At 28.3% G+C, this 19382-nt stretch overlaps 1 protein-coding gene across 1 annotated transcript; it reads right to left on the bottom strand.

Moving 5' to 3' along the window:
- Positions 1-17664: 17664 nt before the first annotated feature.
- On the bottom strand, positions 17665-18962 carry LOC136082938 (putative nuclease HARBI1). The gene is made up of 5 exons (XM_065802352.1): positions 18744-18962; positions 18475-18528; positions 18383-18420; positions 18148-18280; positions 17665-18099 (listed from the first exon to the last, which is right to left on the bottom strand). The coding sequence occupies exons 1-5, from the start codon at positions 18960-18962 to the stop codon at positions 17665-17667; spliced, it is 879 nt and encodes a 292-aa protein (XP_065658424.1).
- Positions 18963-19382: the final 420 nt, after the last annotated feature.

The raw sequence follows: 19382 nt of genomic DNA, 5'->3' as shown, positions 1-19382 counted from the left end.
AAGTTCTCTTTCTGTTTTTTTGTTATGAAAAAACAGAAAAAAAACTTGCAGTTAAAACAATTTTAAAATTAAGAGGAGATTCAGAATACGGAAACACTTATCTAAGAAGTAGAAAACCTCATATACATAATAAAAATGCTGACTCATTTTTTGATCTAATTAATTGGAGTTTGGACGTACATGAACCTTTACTTACATGTTTATTGTCAAAGGATGAACTTTTAAAATACAATGATACCTTGATTTATGTTCCTTGTTTTCCTGTTCAAGGGCAAGCTATTGAAAGATGTGTCCAAAAAGTCACAAGAGCTTTTCAATTGGTATTTGGAAAAAATAGAAGAGATGGGTTTATCAGAGCAACATTAGCCCATCGAGAAATTATGCCCGTGAATCAATTAAAAAAAGATTTATTTAAATTAATTTAAGCAATATAAATTTTTTTAGTTGTTTTCTATTGCTTTGAGATATTATTTATGATCACAGTAAACGTTAAATATATTTTTTCTCTTTTATGATATTTTTTAAGGACCAATAAATTTTTAACCATTCAGAAGTTTCTGAACTTCAGTTTTTGAATTATTGTAGGAACTATATTATTTATTATTTATAGAGCAAGTTTTTGTCTTCTCTTAATATCATACAGCAAACACGGTAGACTTACGTAAACGTTTTTATATGACCTTATGAAGAGTAGCACCCAAAACTATGTTTTATTTTAATTTTTATATTATGTCTAATTGTTTTTTAATGATTGAAACCCCATAGGCCTGAAAAAAAAAGGAAAAAAAGTACCAATTTGATGAGTTTTTAATAAAACTCATCAAATTGGTACTTTTTTTAAACGCCCTTAGCCCACACAAGACAAACTTTTTAAGAGAAAAAAAAATTATTCGCGTTTCTTTCAATATCCTATTACATAATTAAATTATTACGCGTTCTACCATTTCTAATATTTATAAATATTTTTGTTCTTGTAAAATCCATATTGGTAGACAACTTTTCTTACGTCTACCGTGTTTGTATGGCCTTAAGTAAAGTAGCACCATAGGTTATATTATATTTGTCTATATTATGTCTAATTGTTTTTTAATGATTGCATTTCCATAAGCTTTTTAAAATAAGGCAGAAAAGTGCCATTTTGATAAGTTTTTAGTAAAACTTATATTTTTGAAACGCCCTGCGCCCCTACTAGATAAACTTCTTCTTTTTTTTTATTATTCACGTCTCTTCTAACATCCTAATACATAAAAAAATGTATATATAATATATATACATTACATATATTATTATTATAATTATTATTATTATATAAATATAAAGAGAGAGAAAGAGAGATTGTAGTATAAAGAGAAAAAGAGTACTATGTCTAATACTATACTATATGTCTATACTAATATGTCATATTTATATTATATATTTATAGATGTTTTTATAATTGCACATATTATAAATGCTTTTTAAACAAATGCACTAATAAAATTGCAATCAGTAAAGACATGAAATCCAGGTAAAGAAAGGCAAGTTTTAGTACTCCGATCATTATAATGCGCTGAAGATTGCGCACTCCAAAAATCGTCAGTTTGTGAGGTAGATTTATGAAATACAAATTTGTTTTCGAATATTAATCTCATTTAATCATTATAAATAAACAAATGTACCTGAAAGTATATCCTCAGCATTATTAGATCGATTTTTCTCAATATTAAAAAGACTTGCAAAATTATTTCTGTTTACGTTTAACAAAATTATTTGACCTTTACAATTTTCAAGTTTGATTTCAGCAATGAAAACGTTTTCAAGTTTTTTCTTTTAATGTTGTAAATATTTCCGGTGTTTCACAAGCAACTTTATCTTCAACAAATTTCCGAAATTCAAATTCCCCTTTTTCAAGAGGTTCTTGCAAGTCATTTTTAACAACACAAGATGCCACTCTTCTACAAGATATTTGAATTAGTTTATTTGACGCTATCGTATTAAAAGGATTTACTATTATTATTAGTTGCAGAAACTACTTTTATAATTTTTTGATGGGTTTCTATTGGATGAATATATAACAAATTTAGGTCCTTTTTTAAATTTAAGGAGTTTTTTTTTTGTAATACCTTGTGGAAAAGTTTTTAAGATTTTGAGGCCCTAATGACTCTTTTTTATGTGTGTGTCTGTGTGTGTGTGTGTGTGTGTGGGGGGGGGTCAAATTGTTTTTATAAGTACTTTTTTATGCTAAATATAATTTGTTTTTAAAATAAGTTTTTCAACGTAAAAATTATTTAAATTATATTCGTGTACCCAATTTTTGCCCTCCAAGTTTTCTTACTTCTACCATTTTCTTCTGAAACTGCTACTTCTCTACATGCTGATACACAAAACACTCTAAATCTTTTCTGACAAACGTTGTTTGATACAACGTTTTTTCTAATTTCCGTCTAAAATTAATGCGCCTTTTCTTGTCTTGTTAGTGTTCATACCACACATCTATCTGATCATCGTCTTCTCTTTCGGTAAATACAACACCATGTAAACTTTTTTATTTTATATTTTGTTCTGATTTACTTCCAACAAGGCTGCAAGCAACCACTATTAAGTTAGTTACTAGAAAACAAAGAATAGAGTTAAGTTTAAAGAGCAAGAAAACAATTCTTTCAAAGTCTTGAAAAGTTGTTGGTTTCAGTTGTATGATTCAGGAATGATATGCGTTAAATAATAATAGTTTTAATGCGAATGATATGTATATATTCAGGACATGAATTATGGGAGAGAGTTAAAAAGGGTTAACAGTTTTTAGAGTATGCAAGGACAGATAAAAAAGGTTAGACTTGACTAAATGAAGAGTTGAGTGAGATTGAGTTTTGGTTAATGGAACTAGAGGTGATAGCTTCTTTAAGCAGCGATCATGGTAGTATTTGTAAAAAAGAGAAATAGATGCAACTTAACAACAATAGGAGAGAGGTTCAAGTTTGGCAGATATGTTGGGTCCAACTACGTTTGCAATGCATTTTTGGATCTTGTCTGAAAGAGAAACATTATTAAAATTAAATTAAATTAATAGAACCAGCCCAAATATGACAACAGTATTTTATACAAGGGCAAATAAGAGACTAGTAGAGTCAAGCTCAATATCTTTATAAGGAGGTTTAAAAATTTTGATGTGGTTCTTGTAAGATATGTCCAAGCTTAGACCAAAGCAGGTTTTCTCAACATTATTTTATGCTTTTATTGCACGCACAACTTTTTTTGGTTCATCAAGTACAATTTCAAACTTGGATTTGAGAGTATTGTCTAATGTTTGCATTTTATCCAAAAGCTTTGAACACTGTTTTCCTTTAAACCGATTGCTGTGCAATCTCGGCCCAATAAATCCAATTGCTTTATTACATATATCCATGGAAATTGTTTCTGTCACCAATTTTATTCAAACGGTTTGTATTTTCAACAAAAAAAATTAAGCTCCATTGTAGGCAGGATTTTTGCAACAGGCGTACCATCTGGTAGGCGTAGCAAAGGAGTTTGAACACAATTCTTTAATGGTACAACAGAGAGTTTATTTTATTTTTTTCTGTGAATCCTTTTTGTAGCGTTTTGCTCAAATTATACCAAATGTTCCGTAAAAAAAGTAGATCAAAATCCTAACTTAAAAAAATATCCAGAATGAGGTTTTAACTGTACAAAAAAAAAATTTATAATGCCAAACCAATTTCTTTTACTGTCACAGATTGTAAAATCTTGAATGTTTTGCTTTGACAGTTCACACCAAGCTCAGGGGTGAGTTAAAGAAGTTGCTTCAATGCAAAAATAAATGTTCGCACGCTTTAAGCAAAATGCTAAAAAATACTTCTTAGTTGCAATCCCCAATAGTTCTATCATTTGCTTAGAGTTGTGGTGATTCTCTTTAACATCTTCATTAATGGCCAGAATGATAATTCTACATTCTTGAACTTCTTCTGCATTATTTCCTCTATATATGAAAACTTGGTTTTAGGTTCATTTTATTCACAATTAATAATAATTAAACAAACCTTTAGAAATCCTCCTCCCCATCTGTTCCAATCTTTTCAATATAATCTAGGGATATTTCTCTTTTTTCCTCTAGTTTTATTTCTTATCTCAGATACATTTGTACAGGAAACATTTTCTTTGCTTATTGGTTTGAAGTTCCGTAACATCAAAGAAACAATTTAGAACACATTCTTAAAATTTCTTGTTTTCCAGCTCCCAAGAACATTACAAGCAGTTTCTGTTTGAGAGTTTTAAATCTTGTGACCTCACTAGCTGGTACCGTGTATTCAGGAAAAAAGGACTTTAAACTCTTTTTTCTTTGAAATTTCAATATTAAAAAGTTTAGGCTCTTATTTAGCAAGCTTGATTGAATCAGCTGCTTTCACTTCAGATTGATTTTAGTACAATAAAGCTCTGTACCTCTCTCATCTAAAATATGTTATATTTGTATCATCAAAAATTGTAATTACCTGCATAATACTATATTTTATGGGTTTTAACGTAATAATAATTATTACCAATATGGTTTTAGGTTAAATAGCTATTGTATATATGCATACACAATTACCTCAAGACAGTGCTGTCTCAAGATAATCCCTGCGAATCGAGATAATGAAGGGGTATGGTAAACCACATCCCACATGTAGGTTGACTTCTTGTGATAATGGAAATTCTTATTCCCAAAATATCATATGGTGCTGGAGAATATCATATGGAGCTTCAGGTACTTTTATACCTTTTTTAATAAGCTCTAGAAGTTTATTGTCGCGAGAGTAGATATCAGAAGGGTAATGTTCCTTAGCCAAGTCTAAATTTGGGCTGAAATAATTTTGAAGTCTTCTATAGGTTTGGTCAGTGATTTCTCTAATCGTTTTATCTTTCACAAAGCACACAATGTAAATTTTTTTACTGTTCTCTTCGTTCTTTTCTCTTTTTTACTGTTCTCTTCGTGGTTTAATGCCTGATTAAAGCATTATTGAAGTGCTGGACAATTCGTTCTGGACAATCATTTCTAATACTCGTTAAGAATAATGATTAACAACTGCACACAAGCAATTTCCTTTAGAGAACTATATAAAAAAACTCTCTATTATGATTGCTAAACTATTCCCTTGGAGATTAATTCCGCACGAGAAATTCTCGCTTCAATGGAATTAAAGCCATAGCGCTAAATTTAAAAGAGTTGGAATAACAATATGAGAATACTACATAAAGTACAACATAGTATAATCAGTTGTAATAGTTTAATACATATATATTAATAAACGTTAAACAAAAACTAACACTAGTTCTCTTTCCTATAAACAAGAATCAGGGATCCAAGATTCTTATTGACTGTAGCAAAAATGCCATAAATATATTTTTTCTGCCTAAAAAAAACTTTTCTTAAATTGCTAAATTCTGTTTCAGGTAATTCTGTAACAAATTTTTCTAACATAACAAATTTGTAACAAAAGTTTTTCTCTTAATACCGTTTTAATCAGCCAAACTATTTCATCACGTGTATAATTTGTGAAATGGCTTGTGACATGTATTGGTGTTTTATGCCTATTTCCTGTTTTTTTTTCATCCATAATGCTGTATCGCCAAAATCCAAAACAAACTTTCTTTGTTTATCAGTTAGATCTCTGATGAAGCTTGTTGATCATTATTGAACCTGAAATATATGCGCACCCTTTATATTAAAAGTTTTCCATTATGTGACAGCAATTTTAATAAAATCACCAGTCTTGTTAACGTTTGAGGTGTTAGAAGTTTTTTAACATACACCTTGTCACAGAGAATAATAGTTTCAAGTAGAAATTTTCAAAGTAGAAAAAAAAAAGCAGTAAAAAGTTCCTTGCAATTTTAGAATAAACTAAAAAATCTATCTGTGAGGAAAATTGTGCAAAATGTTATTTTAGTTTAACCTTTTTGAAGTTTTGATGCCAAGTCTTTTGAAGTTTTGATGCCAATCATACACTAAAGTGTTGCTAGATGTTTTAAAACTCGCATTAGTTAAATTTAATTAGCGTACCAACTTAAATTGAACTGGGAGTTGAACAAAACTCCCAGTTCAATTTAAGTTGATACACTGCAAAATGTTTGACATTTTTCCAAAAAAAATATGGGCTTGTGAGACAAAACCCGTTAAAAACATGGGTTTTTTGGTGAAGCATTTCATTTTTCCGAATGAAATTTCGTATTCAAAAGCTTCAACTTTGAATAAATTTTTTAAAAAACGCATTTTGACTACTTGTGACCTCCATATCTTGTTTAAACTATGTTTTTTATCTTTTTCATGAAAAAAGAAATAAAGCTAAGAAATAAAAAGAGAAAAAAAAACTGAGCTGTCTGCAGCAATTGCTTCACTTACCACATCTCCCCACAACAGTGTTTATGTTTTAAAAAAGTGCACACGCCTAAATTAAGTTTTTCTAGCGAGGTATGATTATAGTGATTACAAAAAAGTATTACACAAAATTTGAAAAGCATGTCCCATCAATTACCAGTGTTTTTTATTTCATTTTAAGATTAAATAATTGAATAATTTTAAAACAAGTAAACAATTCTATTTGTAATTCAATTTATAATTCAAATAATTCAACACACACACACACACACACACACACACACACACACACACACACACACACACACACACACACACACACACACACACACACCCTACAAATCTTCTTGAATCAATTTAACATAGGGTGACAAGAATACCGCATTCAATTTAAGACTTTAATTATGAACTCAGATGCAAAAAAACTAGTATCACCCCATTAGATCGTGACGTGAGCATGGCGATATGATTCAGCAAAATAATATATTACAAAGCATCAATAATTTACAATGGATTAAACCACAAATAATTATTCCAGCTCGTGCTAATCAAACTCGATCACAACTAAGACGGGAAATAATTTTTTTTTTGTAATTTTTTTGTTCTTTAATCTTTACAAATTTGTAATATATAATTGAATCTTTACAGAGTAAGTAAAATTTAAAAAAAATCACTAAGTTACGTTATACAAAAAATATATAAATAAAATTGAAAAGTATTAGAAATTACTTCAAAGAACTTGCAGAAGACCGATGGTCTTGTCATCAAGAAACCGGTATGCGTTACTAATATTTTTGGATACTTCAATTTAAAATGAGTTTTTAAATTTTAAAGAAATGCCTAGACTCCACCTTTTTACTAATCGCATTGTCTCTAAATGAAATGACCTCCCCGAGAAGATAAAGCATGCCAAAGATGTAAAGTCGTTCAAGATATTGCTTGACAATATGAACAATTATTCGGCAAAACTGCCACTGGGCGTCATCTACTGTTGACAACACATGTAGCAGAGTATTATTACTATATGTAAAACCCTATGTGGGAACTAGTCGTTCTCTTCGTATACATCCTTTTGTAGCATCAGGAGTAGTTCTCTCCGTCCTAACCAGAAGTAAAAATCTATGTGGTTGTGTTATCTGTAAATTCAACAAAACCTGGAGCAAAAAGTACTAAACCTAAAGGTAGACTAAGAGCTTTGGAAAAACCATCCAAAAAATGTCTATAATTATATGTAATCAGTGCTTTTAATCCCCTGAGTCATTACGAGTTCATACTTGTACAAAAGTTTTTGGTTCAACAAACCTTTGTCAGATGATTGAAAACTCCTTGAATCAAGAAGCAGGAGAAAAATTAGCTGCAGATTAAATTACAGAAAATTTTAAAGAACCAGAAATTGCATCCCTTATAACAAGAGGGCGATCATTTACAGTTTCAAAAAGATTAATAAAGCCTACTGCAGAATGGAGTCACAAAGATTTGATGACCTTTAAGGTTGATAGAAAGTTGTCTGGTTCTAATATGGATGCAATATTAAAAGTAATTTGGTATAAGCACGGACGAAAATCAATAGAAGCTGAGTTTAAAGAATTCATGTTATATAACATTGGTTCTTTAGTAAAGTACTTCTTAGCAGTTGACCTTGATTTCTATAATTCGGAAACTGAAACTTTAATTGTGCGACCTGTTGTTCTTGTTAAAGATGTGGAAGAACTTACCCGGAAATTGATTGAAAAAAGAAAACAAAACGCTTTTAATGTTAAGGTGAAAGTATTTGTTGATGGTAGTAGAGGTTTCTTTAAGCTTAGAGTTGGTACTATTGATGTGGCAAGTTTAGTGATGATATCACCAAAAGATCAAACTATTCCGAGGGTATTTGTCCGAACCTAAAAAAATAAACGTCCGTTGATCAGATATTACTCTTAGGAATAGTCCCAAATATTCAAGAGAATTATGGAAACTGTGCTGTCTTTTTCAAAAGTATTGACTTTAGAAATATTCAATTTAAAATTTACGCTGATTTGTATCCTTGTTGCTTCTCTAATAAGAGTACAGATTATATAGATTCGCTTTACTCTAGAGGAGATAAACGAACCTTTGGATCAATTGGAGAGCAAAATCTTGCTTGGAAACAAGGATGTAATTCTGACCCATCACTGAAAGAATTTTTTAATTGCAAGAATCAAACACTTCTGCCAGGTGATGATGAAACTGAAGTTATGGAAGTATGCAATATACCCGAACTTCATCTCTATTCAGGAACAATTGATCTATTGTGGAATAACCTATCAACAAAATGGGGACAAGAAAATAGGGAAATCTTCCTAGAAAAGAATTCCCTAGTCAGATAAAAACTTCATGGTGGAGAGTTTACGGGAAACCAGTAAAAGAAATTGATGAGATTAACAAATAAGCTTACAAATGCTTTTCCTGAAGATCTTAGGGGATTTTGTGATCCCTTTGATGCTTTTGATACAGTGGCTTACTCGTGTTATAGCAAGATACTCAGTATAGATTTTGAAAAAACAATAGATGATTTTTTGATATTTTTATTACTTTGGAGATTAAAGCAAAGAGTACCAAACTCCATTTATTATTTTGCCATGTAAAGGAGTTTTGAAGAAATAGTGGATACTGACTGGGATTTTACAGCGAACAGGCAGGAGAAACTATTCACTCAAGATTCAGTGAGTTTTTCAGATACAATCTTCCGAGTGATTTCCACAAAGAATCATACAATAACGATCTATTACGTAGTTAAGTTTCATACAACGCGGAGAGAATGTAAGACTTCATTGTGTTCAGTCTATATCAGTTAACAAAATGTTTAAACTAAAATATTTTATTATTGATTTTGATAGGATTCTTTAATTTATTGATATGAAATATAAATGTTATTTTTAATAATGGTATTTATTAAAGAGTTCGCTTATTAGCTACAAGTCTATGTCTTATATAAGTTCTTCAACTAACTTCATTCTTAACCAGTTGTTTTTCTGTATATGAGAGAAAAACTTTTTTTTATATTACAATAAGCACCATTTTTTTCAGGACACACTTTTCAGGACACATTTTTCAGGACACATTTTTCAAATTTTGTAAAATATTATAGTGTACATAAAACTTTTTTATGTAAACTATAATCATACCTCGCCAGAAAAACTTAATTTGGGCGTGTGCACTTTTTTGAAACATAAACAATGTTGTGGGGAGGTGTGTTGCTACAGCCTGGATCCGCTCCTGGTACATATGTTTTGTAGCAACGTGAATAACATACTTCAATAGAAGAACAATCCCTAGAAGAACATTGCTCATTGCCACCTATTGCTAATTGAAATAAAATTTGGGGTATTTTTATCTTCAGTTTCAAGTCTCAACTTCCCAGCATTGTAAGGTAATGATTGTGTTAATTTTTGAATTACCATATTTTCAGAAACTTATATAAACAAAATATAATATTAAATAAAATATCTAACATATTTTTTGATTATTCAAAATAAAACTTTACAAAAATACTATAAGAATTTACTCTTTTAACAAAATAATTTTTTAAAAAGAGATTACTGTAAAAATGTTAATGTAAGAACAATAAAAATATTACTGAATCATAGTACTTTAAGTTGTGCTTTCTTACAGATGATACATGTTTTTAATGATAAATTTGAAGATTTTAATTGTTTATTTTAAATTAAAGTTATCAGATAAAAATCTTCTGCTTTTTCTTTTTAAGTTGAAAAGTTTATTAAAGTCTCTATTAAAACTAAACGGCGCTAATTTACTTTTCTACTCCCCAACTTTTATTAATGATTATGATAGAGAAATTTATGCTGATTAACCCTTTTGTCGAACAAAATTCAATCAGTTCTGTATAGCTTATCGTGCACTTAATCTGTGGAACAAAATCGTTTTATCTAATTTTGATTTATCAATTACCTTCCCAGTCTTTAAAAATAAAAACTAAAAGAATTCATTCTTTTTAATGACAATATTTTGAAATACTTTTAAAAATAAGAAATTTATATAAACACGCTCTTTTGTTATTGTATTTTGTCATTTTTATTTGTTTATATTTATTTATGGCTTAAGTTATATTTTATTATAACGTTTTTCATTTTCAAATAGACTAGTTTAAATAAAAACTTGGTATCTGATAGAAGATCATTAGATCTTCTATCAGATACCAAGTTGTTCAACAACTAAAAATAAATAAGAATTTGAACAAAATTATAACCGGATGTAAAAACTCGAAATACAAATTTCTACAAGTAAAGGCACTCAATTTCTACAAGTAAACATTTTCACCACTAACCAGTTATAAAGATAAAAATGTAAACTATATTATTGAAATATATTAAATGAAAACTAAAAAAAAAAAAAAAAAAAGCTGTAGAATAAAAAGCCTTTTTTTTTCTAATTTAAGAATATTTTTTGTGTTACTAATAAGATTGAAATAGTTATTAATTTTAAAACCTTCCTTTTTATTGCATAATTTAATAAATCAAGTATTATCTTTCAAACGAGCTAATACAAAACTGTTTTGCACGTAAGTTATGACAGATAAAATGGTATCAAATGACGGCGTATTTAAAGTACTTTTTTCAGTTAAATTTCACTTATATAGTCGAATACTTTTGCGGTCCAAAGCGGTCCAGTAACTTGAGACTTGAAATACATTGTTCAATATTCATATTATTAATAAAAAATTGGTTTATAATCTGCGGATGTCCGACTGGTCTCTAATAATGATTTTTACAATTTAAATGATGTATCCGATTTTAAGTGGCGAAAACATTATATGTATTTTATTCTAAATGGTAATGTAATAATTGGGTCTCAGCAAGACTGGATTAGTGTTACAATCTTGTTTTAATATTTATACATCTTAAAATACCTTTTTATAAGATTTTGTAAATTAAATTCATATATTTATATAGTTAAACCATAAAAAATAATAATATCTATTCATATATAATACAAGAAAACTTGAAGTTAGCTAATCATAATATTTTGGATGCAGTTGTAAATGGCATAAACTTAACTGCAAATAAAAAATCTTTGACAAAGCAAATAAAATATCTTTGACAAAGGTGGAATATATGTAAAAACTCTAAAATTTGTTTTTAAGAGAATAACAAACAATGGCTACAGGATGAACCGATATCAGTTCAATTTGTAATTGATAAAAACAAAAATTTTATTTACTGCTTCCATTGATGAAAAAAAAATCTGCTCTTTTGCAACTGTAGTATCGGGCAGGCCTTAGGTGAAAGGCCCTAGGTGAAAGGCCCTAGGTGAAAGGTGAATTTTTATACTTTAAGTAGTAAAGCAAAGAAAAGAAGATTGACGTCATTTATTACATCATATTCATCTTAAGAACTATTGTTTCCATCAGGTTGTTCCAAGATGGTAATAAGAAAAGAAGCTAAAGCTGATTTACAATTATTAGAATATATGAGTTTTGGTTCGAAAAATAACTTTAAATAAAAAATTTTAAATTATTATATACACAAATGGTTTAAGTTCCTCTTTATATGGATTTACGTGGTAGCTTCATAAAATATAAAATAGAGCCATGGAACGGCATAAAAATACTTAAAATTAGTAATTGGAAGTGTGTTAAATTTTTTAAATGCATAAAATAATTTTTAATCAAACTGCCACATTAATATTTGTCTGGTTTATAAAATTGATGCTTTAAGAAAAGTTACTTAAGCTAGTAGCTATGAAAAATGAACTGTTGCTAAGCATTTCAGGTGTCATTATCAACTAAATAAAATTCATAGTACATAGGTAGTATAAAAATACTCAAAATGTAATTATGGGAATGCAAATAACTCAGACATAAAATTATGTCAAAATATGTCGATAGAAAATATGTCTGACATATTTTATGTGAGCAGAAAATAATTCAGACATAAAATTATGTCAAAATATGTCGATAGAAATATGTGGGACATATTTTATGTCGGCAGAAAATATGTCTGAAAATATGTCGACAGATCTGTTAGACATATTATGTCGTAAAAACCCTGGCAGTAACATTATTAAACTGTTTTATAGCCCGGTTTTTATTCTGATCAAACATTTAATATAAACTTTATAGAGCAATTTATTTTGTATTTCCATTTTCTTAACGTAAAGTTTTATCTTAAAAATTTTTAATTGCAATGTCTCCTGTTGAATACTTTTATCAAACTATTTGATTGTTAGTCGTTGAACAACATGCAGGGAATGTAGATACATTGGTTGAATTAAATAGGGAAAACATGCAGGGAGTGTATGTACACAGTGAAAGGGCTAGGGTTGGCTTTAAAATTGCCTACCCTTACCCAAACCCTCAGTATGTACACGCATTTTTCTCCTTTTTAAGTTAGCCGATGTATCTACATTCCCTGCATGTTGTTCAACGACTAACAATCAAATAGTTTAATAAAAGTAGTCAACAGGAGACATTTAAGTTAGCCGATGTATATACAAAAAATAAATATAAATAGCTAACTGTGTAAAGTTCAATATAAGTATCCACATCTATCTTTTTAATAATTTAATTTCTTTTTATTCTTTTTTTTCTGATTCTTTAAACTGGAATTTTCATGAAAATAAAATTTTTATTACATAAGTACTGTATTAAAAACCAGGCGTAATAGTTAAAAAAAAAATCTCCTTTAAAGTTTAACGAAGTAGGGCGATTGTTAGCGTTTTTGGTCTATTTTTTTAACACTTCAATATTAAATTAAAAAACTAAAAAATCAAAATTGAATTAAAAAATTAAAAAATCCTTTTGGCTTATGTTTTTATATGAATCTTGATCAGCATAAAATTCATAAATAGTAAGTATTTGGTCAAAATAAAGCCTTAAAATTTGGCATGCCCATAGAAATTGTATAAACTTAAAAAAAAGATTAGGATAAAAAGATAAAAAAAAAACTTCATCGTTTACTAAGCTCTGGAAATACAACATTACTTTAGGTGTCAATAAAATTTATTTAAACATTTGTCAATATAAAAAAAAAATTACACTTTAAAAAATTCTGACAATTCTACATTTCAAAAGACTTTAAGTTGATACAAAATTCTAAAAAGTTAGGTCAAGAGCTTGAAAAGACAACGAAGCATGATTTTACCAAACTGGCGAAACGCAAAGTTTAAAAAACGTAGAACAGAATGTAAACACAAATATTGGTTCCGTAAAATGCAGATTTCAACATACCTTAATAGATGTGGTTGTAGAAGTTGTACTTTATCTTCTTCACTTAAATAATAATAATTTTTACCAGATACTTTTTCGTGGCTACTATTTAAAACTTTCCACGCTTGACGAAATTTTTTAAACGTCTCAAAAGAAGTTCGAGTAAATTTGACATTTGTTGTCGCAATTTACAACATCGTTAAAATGAATCAAACAGGTTTTACAGTCCGCTATTTGTTTTTGTTTTTTTTAGCAATCTTTGCCTTTTTTTATGTAATATGCTGCATGTTATATAATATTTGCTACTAGACTCTTGCTTTTCATAAACGCTTTTTGTAAATTCAATCCACAATTTACATGTTTTCCAAAAGCAATTTACATGTTTTCCGAAAAATCTCGAACACAACACGCGTGAGCAAATGTTTTAACAGAAAAATAGTTATTGTAAGCAAACTATGGTGTTTCATATTGTAAACATTTATGTTTTCGTTTCACTAAATGTTAACACGCAAGTTTACTTCTATAGAACATAGACCTTAAATGTTATTAAGTAACTTTGATCAATGGGATTAAATAAACAGACCTGCCTACGTCCTAGTAATTATTAAATTACGCTTACGTTCTTACGAAACATTTAAGAGCAAAGATCTTGGGTTGTTTATTTTTAATCAAATTTCTTTCGTTGTTTAAAATAGTTTTCACACTTTGAAATAAACTTTTTTTTTCAAAGTGTGAAATTTCAAATGACATGAAAACTTTAAATTTCGGTTAAAAAAAATATTTAGTATCAGTGAAGGGCTTTCTTGTGGAAACTAAGGTTTTTTTTCTTGTTTAGGGGAACTAAACTTTAGTTCCCCTAAGAAAAAAAAACCTCAGTGATATACCTGTACTTGTATAGTCTAAACAAGTAGATAAACCACGTTATCAGTGTTTTTTAATAAATTACCAAAATTTTTTAAAAAGTTTTTATAACTTATGACTTCAAGCTGCGTATAAACAAAACGAGGTTATATATTCACATCAAATATTACCAATAAAAAATATATTTTGACTAGTTAATAACCTAAAAATAACTCAAAATGTGGTTGCTATGGGCGTTTCTAAGGATATATTTTTTAAGTACCTAAATATAAAAGCTAATATCTTTTTTTATAGAGTTTGTTCTCAATCCAAATTTTCAGAGACTATTTACAAGTGATGAAGGAACAAAATATTTTTTAAGTACCTAAATATAAAAGCTAATATCTTTTTTTATAGAGTTTGTTCTCAATCCAAATTTTCAGAGACTATTTACAAGTGATGAGGGAACAAAATAAGCGTAAAAAAAAAAAAAAATTTATAAAAATAAGCTTTTATGAGTGGAGGACCACCTTAATGTAAACAATTAAATATCTTCCCTTCTATTTAGCAGAAATTGCTTTGTTTCCCTGCTTGAGCTAGAAGTCTTTATGCCTAATAGAGAAATATTTATGCTACGCTTCTTCCCGTCGCAATTTGAATATTTTAATCGATGAAAGGTTATGAACATTTTTATGTCGATTAGGTGATTTTATCATTTTATCAGTTTCTATTTAATAATTTGCGTTGTCCCACTTTACCCCAATAGTACGGTTTCTCTAAAAACAAAATTTTATATACTTAGTTATAATTGGCTGGAAACCTCAGGGTTTGAATCGATGCCTAAAAAGAAGGTTTATTTATGAAAACATTTTTAGTTTAGTTTATACATCAAATAAAAAAGATATTGCAGTTACCCTAACAAAAAATGTATGTGTCCCACTTCTCCCCACTTCCCCTAAAGCTGAGAAATATTATTTAATAATATATAGTTAATTTGCTTTATTGAAAAGGTTTTCCCTTCTCAAATACTCTTCCGCTATTGGTTGCAAAGTTTTTTTTCCGATTGCGCCTTCAAATCAATTCATTAAGGGTGGAATGCAAGAACCAAACTTCAGTCAAGTTCGACTTGAAATCTCAAGTTCGACTTGGTCAAGTCAGACTTGAAAAATTGACTTGAGCGAATGCGTAAACGAGACTTGAAAATTTCAAATTCGTGCTTGAGAAAGTCGAACTTGAAAAATAGTCGAGGCGTTGAATTCAGGGCGCTTATCGGAAAATGCACTTTGCAACCAATAGCGGCAATGGATTTTTTTACGGAAAAAACCTTTTACTGAAACAAATTCGTGTAATGATATTTGTATAACATACGATCAATATATAAATTATGTGACAATATAAATTACAATTTAACTACAGGCAATAGTTTAGTTAATCATGACACTTTTACAATTTTAAAGCTGTAAAAAGGAAAAGATAAAAAATAAATGTTTTTTTTTTACTGCCTATTCTGTTTCCTTTTATCAAAATGAAAATTTCGTCGTAAATATTAATGATCGAAATTGCTCATAATATAAAAGAATAAAAATTTCAAAATGCATATCCACTATAGACTTTTTAAATACTTGTAAAATAAGTTCTAAAAGACGAATTTTCAGTCAGCAAGAAAAATCACTTTTGATCAATATAAGCAAAGACTACAAAGGCAATAAAGAAAAGAAGATGGATAATGTCTCCCAAAAAAAAAATCTCTGTGGGAAAAAATAACGCAATTATTCAACAGCCAAGGCATCGGAATTAAAAGAGATCAAAAAGAACTAAAGAATTGCTGGATGAATTCAAAGCAAAAAGCAAAACAATTTGTTGATTTGAAAGTAGCAAATAAAGAAAAAAAACAAAGATTTTTTTTTATAGGCAAACACCTAGTAAACATAAGACATGCTTTAGAAATCTAAAAGAAGTCTTGTGTACATTTAGCAAACGTTATTTATATCGAAAAATGTTATTAAAATATGAATTGTAGAACAATGATTTTCTTACCCAAACTGTATGGTTACCAGTAAATTTTATACAGTGCTAGACTTCTCTCTGTCAGACTTTTACAACATATTTTCTTGTCGATATTACTTAATATAAGTTAATAACATGGGATTTTTCTAACCAATTCTTTGGATTTTAGTGAAAAAAAAGAGCTAAACAAAGCTGGCGGAGGTCCTAATCAAACTCCTGTTTCGTCACAGGAAATTGAAAGCGTTCTGCAGATATTACCACCAAAGTCATTGAATCCTATTTTGACACCTTTTGGGGATGATGTTATACTGCAATGTAATTTTATTTTATTTTTTAATTTTATTTATTTTTAATACGAATTATTTTATTTTTTTTCTTTAATCATATTTTATTTTTTAATTTTATCTTTTTTCTTATATTTTAATGAAAATTAAGGTTTTATACAAATACTGACAAAACTAATTATTTTAAACAAACTTGGTTTTCTCAATGCTAAAACTATATATATATATATATATATATATATATATATATATATATATATATATATATATATATATATATATATATATATATATATATATATATATATATATGTATATATATATATATATATATGTATATATATATATATATATATATATATATATATATATATATATATATATATATATATATATATATATATACACCATTTAATTATATTATTTATTTATATAGGTAATCCGAACGAGTCAATGGAGATCACATATGGAGACAGGACTTCTGATACTATTGGGCCACTCATAGAAACAGAAAAAAAAACTTTTACTGAACCATTGATACCATCTGGTTCATTAACACATAAAAAAGAACAATGTTCAACATTAAAAAAGATCTAAAAAAAATGAAAAAAAGCAATATAACGAAATTCATGGTCTTGATAAAGAACTAATGCACAAACAAATAGAAATAGCTAACATAAAAATAAACTTCCAGCAAAAGCAACATAAAAACATAAAAAGCAATAATACAAACAAAAAAAACATGAAATTAAAATGGAAATTTACCAAAAAAAACTGTCACAGTTACAAGTATTAAAAAAAAACACAACAGAATTATTCTATTCGAGGACAATTATTTTCAAACAACAGATCTAGTTTGTTTTTTTTTTGGAATGTTTTAGTTTATTACTTTATTTCTTAGTGAAATTGTTTTTTGATATATAATACTAATTTGAAATGTAAAATGCAGTGTAAACATTTGCAAATATTGTTTTTGTTATAAGACTTTAATCTATAATCAGACACATAAAAAAGATTTTTTTTTAAAATTGGTCCACAATTTGATTTCTTTTTGCTTCTCCAAAAATATTTGTAAATGCTTCGGCGCCATCTTCTTCATTGCTATTTTGTATTTCATGGTCTTCCCAATGATCATTTTCAAGAAGAGCAATGTTGTGAAGCACAAAACAGGATATTATTATGGCTATGGAATTTTGTAGTTTTGTTTGTAAGGGAATGTTAAGACAAGGAAATCGTTTTTTTAATATACCAAAACAACATTCAACTGCCATACGTGTAATTCTCAAACTGTAATTGTATTGGATTTCACTTTCATTTTTTGGGTTAGAAAAAGGTGTCATTAAATATTGTTTACAAAGATAGCCAGAATCACCCATAACATGAACATGTTGGCGAGCTTCTAAAACTTCTTTAATAGCTAAGTTGGCAAAAACTCGTAAATTATGAACACTTCCGGGCTATTGAACACAAGTAGATAAACTTTCTTTTGAAGGACTTGCAATGACCTGGCAATTCAAAGAGAAAAATCCCTTTCTGTTTCGATATATTTCTGGGTTTTCTCCACCAGGGTTTATTATAGGAATATGTGTTCCATCAATTGCTCCTTTACATCCTGGGAATCTTTGAATTTGGTAAAATCTAAACAATTGTTGATAAATATAAATATTTTCGTTATCAAAGAAAATTTTTAAGTTTGTATTTATTAGCAAAATGCAAATATCCATGAAAACTTATAATCACCTTTGCTGAATTATCAAAGAATCGGCTTCTCTTGGAAGCTTAATGTACTGATATCTTTTGTTGGCAATTTAAATTGAAATGTTTTTAACTACTCGACAAACAGTTGACTGATTAACTTTCAGCTCCTCCATATCTCCTATTACTCTCTAAAAGAGTATACTTAATTAGATCAGATCATACAAATTTAAATGTAAAGTACTTTATTTATTGTTACTTGAGTATATGATTATTTTATTTGTTGTTATAAAATGGTGTTATTTAAAAACATAATACAAAATATACAATAAGAATACAATAAAACAAAATACAATAAAACAAAAAGGTACCATTATCTGATACCATTTCTTGAATATCTACTCACTTGGAATGAACCAGTAGCATAAAACCGAAATGCAATAGCCAGTTGTTGTACAGATGAAAAAGGGCACTCTCGATTGTTAATATTGCTGTTAATAATGTCATTAGCTAATATTAAAAAAGTTTCTTTAGAAAATCTGTAGCGCATTTTAAGTTCTATACCATTATAAACTTCTAAAGGATTGGCTCTGTCAATAATAATTCTTGATATGTGATTTGACATATTTCTTCTTCTTCTCAAATTCAGTTCATTTTTGAACGTTTTAAAACAAGTTTTTTTAATATTTCATATTATTATAACCACTTCTACTCGTGAATTCTCTTTTACTCCTTTTACACGTATCACTTCTTTGTGTTTCTGCAACTGCTTATTACCTAAATGTAATTTACTTTTATGCTGTATCGCAAAAACTTGCCTTAATCAACAGCCTTTTATAATGCTGGGATGTTCAACATTTCAAAATGTTAATAAGCATTTCTAATGGCATCATAATATGGCATGTTGAATCATTACATACGAGTTACAGGATGTTTTAAAAGACACACATTTTCGCAATGTTGGTTTTCTGTAATGAATTCATTGACAAATATACATTGACAAATGTAACCTTCTACATTAATTACGTTAGTATACCAAAATAAC

The sequence above is a fragment of the Hydra vulgaris genome, chromosome 08 (genome assembly GCF_038396675.1).
Source record: "Hydra vulgaris chromosome 08, alternate assembly HydraT2T_AEP".
Taxonomy (NCBI): Eukaryota; Metazoa; Cnidaria; class Hydrozoa; order Anthoathecata; family Hydridae; genus Hydra; species Hydra vulgaris.
The sequence above is the reverse complement of the archived record's forward strand: the minus strand, read 5'-3'. Positions and strand labels throughout refer to the sequence as shown.

Coding starts and splice junctions, on each gene's coding strand:
- LOC136082938 (XM_065802352.1), bottom strand. CDS start 18,962: ATGTCAAATCACATATCAAGAATTATTATTGACAGAGCCAATCCTTTA. Junction 18,421..18,474: donor ATCAGTCAACTGTTTGTCGA/GTAGTTAAAAAC, acceptor CAGTACATTAAG/CTTCCAAGAGAAGCCGATTC. Junction 18,100..18,147: donor TTTTCTCTTTGAATTGCCAG/GTCATTGCAAGT, acceptor TGTGTTCAATAG/CCCGGAAGTGTTCATAATTT.